At 35.6% G+C, this 12,671-nt stretch overlaps 1 protein-coding gene across 6 annotated transcripts in view; it reads right to left on the bottom strand.

Annotated features, from left to right (window-relative positions):
- Positions 1–12,671, bottom strand: part of LRRC49 (leucine rich repeat containing 49) — a 150,248-nt gene that overhangs the window by 100,415 nt on the left and 37,162 nt on the right. For 4 of the 6 annotated variants that reach the window (XM_026015945.2, XM_026016021.2, XM_072739043.1 and 1 more), the window contains one exon: positions 1,395–1,456. In XM_026015945.2, coding sequence (XP_025871730.2) covers positions 1,395–1,456 — 62 coding nt within the window. Of the gene's footprint in view, positions 1–1,394; positions 1,457–1,546; positions 1,733–12,671 lie in introns of those variants that run through there. The other 2 variants (XM_072739044.1, XM_026016169.2) reach the window with 2 other exon arrangements.

The raw sequence follows: 12,671 nt of genomic DNA, 5'->3' as shown, positions 1-12,671 counted from the left end.
AAAAGTAATGCGTTCCACCATAATTTGAGGGAATCTAAGGGTTTCCAGCACCTTAAATAGGGAATTTTGTGACAATGAGACACTATCTTCTCAAAATAATTGTTAATGGTCTTCAGGAAGAAATTCCCTAAAGAAAATTAAGTATCCCTTTCACTGTCATTGAAAAGAAATCCTACCTCCCCAACAAACTGGAAAGACCCCTGGAACAGTATTCAACATAAGCTGAAAAGAATATGAAAAATCTTTCAGAAAACTTCAATATTTTTTCCACAGAAGAGAAGAGAGACAGAATAAGGGTATTTTCTTTGAAATAATGTCTATATACAAAGTGCACTATCTGGATTTAATCTCTTACTTTTAGAGAGACAGCACAGAGAAATGGGGTTAGCACTTAGACCTGATGGGAAGAAAAAATATGCAAACCAAAAAATGCACAGAAACTAAACTTTTTTTTTTTTTAAGTTTTATTTACTTATTTTAAGTAAGCTCTGTGACCAACTTGGGACCTGAATTCATGATCCTGAGATTGACAGTCACATGCTCTACTGACCTAGCCAGCCACATGCCCCTAAACTGGTTCTTAATAATCAGAAGTATAGATCTTGAGCTGGGGAAGAGACTGATTCTGAACTCTTTTATACTTCTATAAAAGCTGGTTCAAAGAATAGCCTTGAGGTTAAACTAAAGAGGGGTAGTTACAAAGCATAGTTCAAACTGAGTGGCTGGGGGAAAGAGGAGTAGCAAAGACTGAGGGCAGGAGTAGAGGTCCTTCTGCTTTGAAAAGTCTGACTGCCTGTCTCAGCTCCAGTTCTGAAATCTTGCACATTGACACTGAATGAGACAGCATCCCAATGTAAAGGATGATATGCTTTAAATCTTTGGAAGACAAAAATGTATGCATATACTCTGGTATACAGTCTCTTTGCAGCATTAGTTCTAAGTAGGGATAGCAAGTTAGAAGTTACAGCCCAATTAGCAAGAGGCTCAGTGACAAATATAGCCTACTATATCAAAATTGCTTAGTAGCTATACAGATTGTAGATGATAATTTATGGAAGAAATTCTAATTCAACTGACTGGTGCAGTAAGTGTCAAACAAAGGACAGCAAAATATATGTTGAAATTTCCACATACACATTTTCCAGAAGAGCAACCCTAAAATATAATTAAATAAAAAGAACATGCTATACTAATTTCATCATTTAGCATTAGTCTCTCACCCGCACCAGAGCTTTGTTTTTCCATGAAGAACTTTGTCATATGGCCCTATTGTTTTCAAATTTAAAATCTTAATGACAATAAGGCTTTCCAAGGTGCTTATAATCCTCATTTAAAGCACTAGACCCCACACAGTCAGGTTATTAATAAGTGACAAATTGGGAGTTTCCACTTACGTAGAGATATTGTTGAAGCTGAGAAACAGACGTTGGAGGCAGGGCAAATTATCCACATCTCTCTAGAAGGAAACAGAAAGCAAAAATTTATCAGCTGAAAGAAAAAAAAATCATAAATATTTTCTTGCTCAGCTGTTGAAATACATATTCACTTCTGTCTCCTGCAACCTTGCTAGAGCACTGATTTCTACCGGACACTGAGCTCCATTCTTCTCCACTGCAGACTGAATGGGAGGGTGGCACTATATCCGCAGAATGAGCTGCACCGCTCACAAGGTAAAAAGCACTGAGGAGAACAAGGAGAGATGCTGCCGCTAGCCTCTTTAAGCAGGCTTTTGGGAAAGAAGCCAAAATGCTTCTTCAGCATTTCAAGTGTAGCACAAATAGACTATGATCCAACATTTGTTAAAAATCACTTTTAAAGGGAAGCTGTTCAAATGGTTTAAATTTTAAATTTATGCAATTAGCTTTCACAATAGTGCCAAGAATTTCAAAGCAATATCCCTCACTATTCTCAAACCAGGGAAAACACACCACCCAGTTACAGATGAACCAATATGCTGACAATCCCCCTATAATGCGAAAAGCAGATCTTAGTGAGTGCCACTGAAGGGCAATTTCCAATCTAAGCAAACAGCAGACATTCTCAGAATTAGAAATCAACCCTGTTCTGTTTAGGTACAGCATCCCAAAGCAAACCACAGCTGTTTAAATGTAGTTTTATCCATAGCAAATATTGAAATTTTTGGCTCAGATTTTTTTTTTTAATCACAAAATAAATACAAAGCTATCTCACTTCATTAAATGAAAAGTCTGCCATACACTGGAATAACAGAATCTTAAGAAGCTTAGTGATTACCTAATCTACAACCTCATTATGCACATGAGAGAAAGTGAACAGCTGAGGCTGTTGCAAAGACAGGAAGAGTGAGGTGGAAAGATGACCCGGGATTACATACCGCCCTAGAGGCTGAGACAGGACAAGATTTGTTTTCTTGACTTCTGTTAAAATTCTACACACTGGCACTTCTCATATAAAATGTTTGTCTCTTTTTTTTCATTAAAAAAATTTTTTTAAAGACTCACTTTAATTTGCTGGATGATGACCCAGCTAAAATATCTGCTGTTAATATAGAGTATGAAAAGTCAGGAGACATTTCTTTTTTCTTTCTTTCTTTCTTTCTTTCTTTCTTTCTTTCTTTCTTTCTTTCTTTCTTTTTTTGTCTAGCACTGATTCTTTTTTGAAGGATAATTAACATACAGTGTTATATTAGTTTCAGATGTACAATAAATGTTTTTCATTTTTGAGGGCAATATTACAGTAATTCCTAGCTACATGAGTTGGAATAATGGTAATATAAGTATATACATTTTACATATTATTGTGCCTAGTACTTAAACCCAGATCAAGACTTGACTGTTTCTATAAATCATTTACTTTCTTCCACCCTCCCTTCCTTCTTCCTTTTTAAAACTATGATTTCTAAGATCCCAGTAAGAATTAAGGCAAGTACATTAAAATTATAGCCAACCATGAGTTTTCAAGAAATGGCCCACTTATTTATTTTTGAAAGCTCGTTATACAAAGAAAATATAAAAGTGATGGAATTTTGGCATAGTCACATTTCACTGGTTTTTGAGAGGGCATAGGAGAAATGATTCTGGCTTAAGACATTCTTCCATGGAGTTTCCCTGTACACCATTCTCCAATACTTTCTCAAACCTGCTGACCCTAAACAGTATAAAACGAATACAACTGTCAGTGATCAGAACATAGGCTATGTATACCATTCATTTGGCATTACCATTCTCAGGCCCACCCCTGAAAAGCCTGTTCCATAGATGTGAGTAAGTGGTTTTTAGAGTTTCAACTACAACCAAGGAATAAGTCTGCAGAAAACAGGAAGGCAGCCAAATTCCCCACAGTGGGTGATAAGCTCTATATGTTGGCCAACTTCTTGAATCATCTCTACCAGCTTCCTCTCTCTGATATTGCCAGAAATGACAGGGAAGTGGGGTGGAGGAGTGATGGACCAGGGGTAGGTCTTGTTTTATTCCAGGGCGCTACTTTCCTTTTTTTTTTTTTTTTTTTTTTTAGGATTTTATTTATTTATTCATGAGAGACACAGGCAGAGGGAGAAGCAGGCTCCATGCAGGGAGCCCAACGTGGAACTCGATCCCGGGTCTCCAGGACCATGCCCTGGACCGAAGGCGGCACTAAACCGCTGAGCCACCTGGGCTTCCCGAGGGCCCTACTTTCCAAAGAAATGATGGCTTGCTTCCTATCTGGTCTCTAAATGTATGGATCATCGCCAAACTGAAAGCCCTCTCTATACTCCTGGGTTTTTCTTCTCCCAAATTCTTCCTGAACTCTACTTGAGATAGTTCCAGGCACAAGCAATATTTGTTGATATCTGACTGGGAGAAGGTAAGTAGTAGTAGTCAGGATCTCCTTTAAATTAAGGCATCCTGTGGCATCCCTGGGTGGCTCAGCGGTTAGCGCCTGCCTTTGGCCCAGGGCGCAATCCTGGAGTCCCGGGATTGAGTCCCGCGTCGGGCTCCTGGCATGGAGCCTGCTTCTCCCTCTGCCTGTGTCTCTACTTCTCTCTATGTCTATCATGAATAAATAAATAAAATATTTTAAAAAAATAAAAAATAATAAATTAAGGCATCTTAAAAAAAATAATTTGCTTCTTTGAGCTCCAGTCTACCATTTTCAGAGACTACAGACACCTTTCAAGGCCTAGGTTTTTGCTACTGAAATATAAATTCAAATTACATCAGGTTAAATTTGTGAGATAAGGTTTTTAAAAGTTTATTTGATTAAATGATAACGTTTTACATTTATCTTCACTTATAAAATAAAATTTTGCCAAAGTCTTTATCAAATATTTAAAATAATTACTTGATAGAGCTATAAAAAATATTTACAACAGGGGTTCCTGGATGGCTCAGTTAAATGTCTGACTCTTGATTTTGGCTCAGGTCATGATTTCAGGGTCATGAGATAGAACCCCACATCAAATATTTACAACAAATTCAAAAACTAAAGCTCAGAATTTACATATATCCCTATAGCCAGTTAAGTAGATAGCTCTTCCAGAACTTCAAAAAACAAATTACCCACAATCATTTTTGTTGTTCCAAATTCCATTTCTGTAAGAAAATTACAACTTTAATTTTGCTAGTGATTCTAAGATATGCATTGTAGTGAATTTCTAGCATTACATTAGGCAAAAAGAAAACATATTTATCACATCAATTATCTGTGAGTTATATACAGGGAAAAAAAAGACTCCTTGAAAGATGATGTCTAGTATGAGAGAGGAAACCAAAGATGGATATACTTAAGATCCACAAAGGGGATTCACCACTGGAGGGAGACAAAGAGAAATACAAGGATGTCATCTCATGGCTTAGTATCATGGTCCAATAATAACTTTGCAAAGCTCATCTTACTGTGCAAAACAATCCTAATCTACTATATCATAAATTCATCAATATGAATCAAGCCTCTTCACTGAAAGACCTACCTTAAACCAGACACCCACAAGAAATCTCTATAAATAAATAAATATCCTGCCTTTCTCCTTGAAGACATCACTATGTCAAAGGCAGCGTGCTCTTCTTGTCAGTAATAATCTCAGCTTTTCTTTATCAACATGTTATTCCAGTGATATTTTGGGGAGCCAGCATTTGACAATCTACTTATCCAAAAGATATAATTATTTTTGGAATGATGGAGAAAGAAGAAATGGAGGGCTAAGGAAAGAAAACTAAATCCTCAAAACTTGAAGGAAAAGGCAGCACATTTATTTGTCAATTGTTAAACCCTTCCAACAAATCTTTTCTGGAGGCAGAGAAACTACTATTTCACAGGCAGAGAAACTACTGCAAAAAAAACCCCAACAATGTTAACATACCTAAGACGAGAAAAAGAAGACAAAATATTTACACATAAGGGAATATTTACACTTTGTGTGTTATTAATCTGTTCATTGTCTCAAATTATATTTAACAAAACATATTTCTTTTTTAAAGATTTATTTATTCATGAGAGACACAGAGAGACAGAGAGAGGCAGAGACACAGGCAGAGGGAAAAGCAGGCTCCACACAGGGAGCCCAATGTGGGACCTGATCCCGAGTCTCCAGGATCACGCCCTGGGCGGAAGGCAGTGCTAAACCGCTGAGCCACTGGGGCTGCCCAACAAAACATAATTCTAAGATTACATTCAAAACATTTTTGAAGATTCAAAATGATTTTATTTTAAAAATATAATCATTTAAAATTAGACTTAAATAAAACTACTACAGATTATTCAGAGAATTACAATTCTTTATCCAAAAGAACAGTGACTTGCCACTTGAGAAGCATGCTTGTCCTACTCTGCTCAGACCCTGTTTTCCATATTCTTAAACTTCACAAAAGAACTAAATGATTCAGCAATCTGGCCATGTGTAGAACATCTATTACTGAAGCTATTTTTGGAGTAGCTTCTTGCAGAGGAATAAGGAAGAAAGGTGAATAGATGGAGGCTTTGTCATCCATCAAGTAGGACAAAGAGGACTTAAAAAAAAATCACAGTTATTCTCATTCTGTTACCTATTCTGTCATAAATAAAAATAAGTACATAAATATATAGGGTAATTCTTTTAATTTTGAGAACTGAAAAGAGATTTATTAACAAAGCCCTGAATAAGTCTCAAAAAAAGCAAAAAAGTACTTTTTTATAAAAAGATGTATTAAATTAATTCCAAAATTACTAGCTACTGCCATCACTTTTAACACAGACACCTATTATATGAGAAATTACATGTGTAAGCCATCATATCAACAAGTCCAATCATACAATAAGATGCTGATTTTAAAAAGTCTATTTTTGGGACACCAGGTTGGCCCAGTCAGTTAAGCATCCAACTCTTGATTTTAGCTCAGGTCATGGACTCAGGGTCAGGAGATCCAGCCCTGTACTCAGCAAGGAATCTGCTTGAGATTCTCTTCTCTCTGCCCTTTCCCCCCACATGCTCACTCACTCTCTCAAATAAATAAATAAATCTTAAAAAAAATAAAAAACTCTTTTCTCTGGCCCTGTTACCAAAGGCATATAAATTTATATATATAAATTTTTTTCAAAACTAGTTGCAAGCTAGTCTTCCAGCCTGATTTTTTTCAACACATGATTTAATCCTCATAGGGGAAAAAAGGGGGGAAACTAAAAACCAGACTAATAAGTAGGCACTGATACTCTCTAACTATGGATTCCAGTCTTTATAATCTAGGAGAGCTAGATTTAACAGTTATGAGGAAAAAGAGAAAAAGCCTCAATTGCATAATCATAAGCCTTTCCTCACTTGAATTTGTAGTTTAAATTTCCATCACATTCGTGATCTAACAAGACTCCTCACAAAAAATGATCCCTCGTGTTCATGCTCCTAACACTCCTGGTATAATACTCTCTAGAAAGACACAAAACTCAACCCAGGGTTTACAGTATTCTAACTATCCCAAATCACTAACTTCTGGGGAAAAATAAGTATGAGCAAGAGTCTACAGAAAGTTCAGGCAACAAACATACAACTTGCTCAGAAATTAAGAAAATACAGTAACTAGATAAAGACTATGGAAGACCTATGTTTAAAATTATTAGAAAAATAAAAGAAATCAAAACATGAAAAATATAAGATACTATTAATAAGGAGATCTGGGCATTTATGAAAAAAATCATGCACAACTTCTAGAAACAAAAAATTATGGTCATTATTAAAAGTCGGTAGATGGACTGAAAATCTGACTAGACAAAACTGAGGAGACAGTTAACTGACAGATAGCACTAACAAAGTATAAAGAATGCAGAGATGTAGGAGAGAGAAAAAAGAAGGACAGAAATTTTAAAATCAAAAGGATAGGAGGTCCATACTATATCTAGTAGGTATTTAAGAAGTAGAGAAAAAATGGAAGGAGGCAATATTTGAAAATATAAAGATTCAGTATATTCCCATAACTAATAAAAGATAAGAATCTGCAATTCAGGAAAGGCAAATATTAGGTATGCTAGTAAAATTACCATGTTTGATCAAATCTAAGGTACCATCTTATAATTATTCTATGTAACATCTGGTGAAAAAACTTTGATTAACCAATAATAAAATATCACTTAAAATTTTTATTTCATTCTTACTCAAAGAGCTCTTTTAGATTTATTTAACCATATTTTTAACCAAACATCATTCTTATGCATACACAAAAATTATGCAAAATAAAGTTATTAAATAAATGAACTCCAAAATACCTCCATTTACCATAAAGTTAGACCATGTAGTTCTGGCATAATGGTATATACAAATAAACAGAATAGAAGAGTAGGTCCACAAAAAGACTCATTTGATTACAACTCAGAAAATACTCATTTGATTATAACTCAAATTTCAACAAAGATAACAATTCAATGAGTAAAGAGAGATCTTCTCAAAAAAAGGTGTGGAGCAAATAGATCTCCCTGAATGGAAAAAATTAACCATGATCCCTACCTCATATCATACACAAAATTTAATTAAAAGATGGATCAGGGATGCCTGGGTGGCTCAGCGGTTAAGTATCTGCCTTCGGCTCAGGGCTTGATCCTGGAGTCCTGGGATGGAGTCCCACATCGCGCTCCCTGCATGGAGCCTGCTTCTCTCTCTGCCTGTTTCTCTGCCTCTCTCTCTCTCTCTCTCTCTCTCTCTCTCCATGAATAAATAAATAAATAAACATCTAAATAAATAAAAGATGGATCAAAGACCCTAAATGAAAGGTAAAACTACAAGCCTTTTGAAAGAAAACAGAGGAGAACATACTTATTGTGATAGGCAAAGACTTCTTGTTCAGAGCAAGAAGGATACTAATGATAAATGAAAATTAGTACTTCACTAAAATGTAAAGCTTCTACATATCAAAAACATTATTAAGAAAGCAAAAAAGCAAGCCTTGCAGAAAATACACCCAATACATATACCAAACAAAGCACCTGAAGCTAGAATATAGCCTATAGATCTACCACAACTCAATGATAAAAATATAAATAACTTAATTTTTTCCTAAATGGGCAAAAAAATTTGAACTGATACCTCATTTAAAAAAAAAAATGCTAGGGATGCCTGGGTGGCTCAGTGGTTAAGCGTCTGCCTTTGGCTTGGTTCATGAGCCTGGGGTCCTGGGAATTGAGCCGTAAAATGGGCTCTCTGTGGGGAGGCTGCTTCTCCCCCTACCTGTGTCTCTGCCTCTGTGTGTCTTTCATGAATAAATTCAATTCAATTCAATTCAATTCAATTCAATTCAATTCAAAAAAAAAAACATGCTAGCATGGCCTAAAAGTCCTTGAGAAGATGCTCAACATCACTAGTCATTCATGAAGGAACTGCAAATTAAATCCACAATGAGAATCAAAGAATCACTAAAATTAAAAAGACTGTCAATATCAAATGTTGGCAAGGATGTGGAGCAATTAGAATTCCCATTTATGGGGATCCCTGGGTGGCTCAGCGGTTTAGCGCCTGCCTTTGACCCAGGGCGCGATCCTGGAGACCAGGGATCGAGTCCCGTGTCGGGCTCCCAGCATGGAGTCTGCTTCTCCCTCCTCCTGTCTCTCTGCCTGTCTCTCTCTCTCTCTATCATAAATAAATAAATAAATAAATAAATAAATAAATAAATAAATAAATAAATAAATCTTAAAAAAAAAAAAAGAACTCCCATTTATTGCTGTTGGAATGTAAAATGGTATAATCACTTTGTAAAACTATTTGGCAGTTTCTAATAAATTTAGACATCCATCTACCTTATGGCTCAGTAATAACACTCCTATGTATTTACCTAAGAGAAATGAGGTACATGTCCACCAAAATAAATGTATAAGTAAAAGACTACAAGAATAGTCATAGCAGCTTTATTTGTAAGGGCCAAAAGTTGGAAATAACCAAGATGCCTATGAACAGAAGAACGAAAACACAAATTATAATTAAAAAGTGAATGCAACTCAGTTAGTTAAAAAAATTACTGATACACACCACAAAATGGATGAATCTCAAAACAAGTTTAGTACACAAAGAGTACATATTTTATATGTATATACTTTATGAGAAATTCAAAAACCAGCAAAATTAATCTATGAGGATAGAAGTCAGAAAACTAGGGCAGGGAAAAGCACTGACTGGAAAGGGGCACAAGGGGACTTTCTGGAGAAAAAGAAATGTTTTCTATCTTGATCTGAGTGGTGGTCAAATGAAAATACATTTTAAAAATCATTGAACTGTACAGTTAAGATTTGTGCATTTTACTATATCCAAATTACACCTCATGAAGTATGGAGAAAAAGTCTTCACATTTTAGAGTCCAACTTCTTTTTTAAGTTTTTTTTATTTATTATTACTATTTTTTTGAGACAGAGAGAGCACATGTGTACACATGAGCAGGGAGAGGGGCAGACAGAGAGGGAAAAGCAGACTCTGAGTAGGGAGCCTGATATGGGGCTCCATCCCAGAACCCCGACATCATGACCTGAACCGAAGCCAGATGCTTAACCGACTGAGCCACCTAGGCACCCCTAGAGTCCATCTTCTGAATCACTATTCAACTAATAATGTCCATGCTTTTCACATGATATTGTCTTCTGTGCCACCAAGAACATTGGTAATGCTGGATATCCTAAAAGTGTGCTCTATTATTTTCTAGGGAATTTTCTTCCAAACTAGTGACACCCATTCTGTGTATTTTTATATTGTTAGAGTAAAGAAATACCAGTACTGAATGTTTATCTCTTCCCCAAATTCTTAAGTTGAAATCCTGACTCCAAAGATAATGGTATTAGGAGGTGGGGCCTTTGGGAGGTGCTTAAGTCATGAGGGTGACTTCTTATGAATGGATCAGTGCTATATAAAAGAGACCTAGCCTCCTTCACCGTGTGAGGATACAGTGAAAAAGTACCAGCCATGGACCAGAAAGAAGGCTCTTACCAGAATGCAACCATGCTGGCACCTTGATCTTGGACTTCCCAGCCTCTAGAACTGTAGAAATAAACTTCTCTTGTTTATAAGCTATGCAGTCTGTGGTATTTTGTGATAGCTAGCAGCCCAAATGCTCCAAAACACCAGTGTGAATTCTACCACAGCTTCTTGTTGCTTCGAAATGCTTTCATCTATTCCAAGGAGTTTGCTCAATTTCTCCTGCCTTCAGGTGCATTGCTTGGCATGTGATAAGCAAACTCTATGAATCTATCTCAGTAACAAAATGTAACACAGCTTTGCCAAACATGGTTTCTTTCCTTTTAAAGTATTTGATTATAAATTAGCGAGAAAATGAGAATTACAGTCATTCTTCCAGTGAAAAGTATGTTTCACTAATATTAAATTTATGTATTTGCTGTTCATGCCTTTCTGAATACAAAAATGTTTCATTTCCATGCTAAACTTGGTATAATATTTTTTAAAAAATATTTTTATTTTATTTGAGAGAGAGAGAGCACAAGCAGGTGGGGCGGCAGAGGAAAGGAAGAAGCTGACTCTCTTGCTGAGCATGGAGCTCAAGACCCCGAGATCATGACCTGAGCTGAAAAGTCAGATGCTTAACTGACTAAGCCATGGAGGCACTCCATTGGTATAACCTTTTTAAATACATTTTGAACAGTACTTAACCTCAAAGCATGTAGTACCAACTGAAATGAGCATAGTATAAACAGTTATAACCAAGTTCACATAGATCTAGCAATGAAATAGCTAAGCCTATCCAATAGTGATTTTTAAAAGGCCATGCATTATAAAACATATCCAGATTTCAAAGTTGGTTAAATATGGAAAAATGTGCATCCTAAATTGGTAAAATATGGTAGTTCCACATCCATACACATCTTAATGCATCTGAAGAACTTCAAAAAGAAATCTTATAATCTTAAAAGCAACCAGAGAAAGAAAAAGAAGACCATGTACAAAAAAGAGAGTAGACAGTTTAATGAAAATAATAGAGTTCAAAGACAACTAAATATGAGTTTCAAACACCTGGGAGAAAAATAACTGTCAATCAAGTCAGACCATCCATCATGAATAAGGGCAAAATAAACATATTATTAACATATATACACATTTATACATATATAAACACATTTATAAATATAAACTGAGATAATTTACTAACACCAGAATCATTTTAAAGGAAATTTTTCTAAATTATATCTTTTTGGAAGAGTGGTAAACCAAACAAGCATGTGGGTGAATCCAAATAAGCACTGACTAAAAACACCAACAATTAAAATATCTAGTTTTGGGAGTAAAAAGATAAAAAGAAAAGCCTAGGAAACAAAAACATATAAAATGGCATAGGGTTACTGGATTAAATGATTCTAGTTGGGGTCCTTATTTAAGAAGAGGGTAGGGACGCATATTAACTCTATAATTTAAGTCAAGTGTGTATTTTAAAATGTTAAGAGTAACCATCAAAGTGAATAAGAAAGAACAGAGAAAACTCCATCAACCCTCAATAAGGTACACATGCACATGTGCACACATACACACACATGCCTGGGAAATGCAAGACAAATAGCATGAAATAATAGCAAAGTGGTGTATTTATCAGTAATCACAATTAGCCTATTAGTATAATAAGCTAAAGGCTCTATTCAGAAGAAAGATTTTCATATCATAAATTTAATAAGTTGTACACTCTTTATAAGAAAAAGGTTGAAAATAAAAGAATATGTAATATGACTCACTGAGAACTTAGCATCACTTCTGCTGCTACTCCTGCCAACCATAATCTGAATCTAATCATGAGGACGCATCATTAGACAAGCCTAAACTGAGGGAAATTCTACAAAATAATAAACTACTATTCTTCAAAAATGTCAATGTCATGACATAGAAAGAACGATGCAAGTACTCCTGCAGATTAAAGGAGACTAGGGAGACTTAACTATGGAATGCAATGCATGATCTTGGATTTTCTTTTGCTGTATATAAAGGACGCTAGTGACAAGAAAACGTGAATGGGATCTACAGATCAGACGATAGTATTCTATCACTGTTAATTTCCTGATTTTGATTATTGTAATGTGGTTATATAAGAGGATTCTTGTTTTCAGAAAATACACTCCGAAGTATGTGGACATCAAGAGGCATCATGCCTGCACCTTACTCTTAAATGGTTCAGAAAAAAAGAGAGAGACTTTTAGATAAGAAGAAAGGACAGAGACAATAATCAAAAGAGAGGATAAAGCAGGGTGCCTGGGTGGCTCAGTCAGTTTAGCGTCTGCCT

Source organism: Vulpes vulpes, chromosome 15 (assembly GCF_048418805.1).
Source record: "Vulpes vulpes isolate BD-2025 chromosome 15, VulVul3, whole genome shotgun sequence".
Classification (NCBI taxonomy): Eukaryota; Metazoa; Chordata; class Mammalia; order Carnivora; family Canidae; genus Vulpes; species Vulpes vulpes.
Note: the sequence above shows the minus strand (reverse complement) of the source record. Positions and strands in the feature narration are given on the sequence as shown.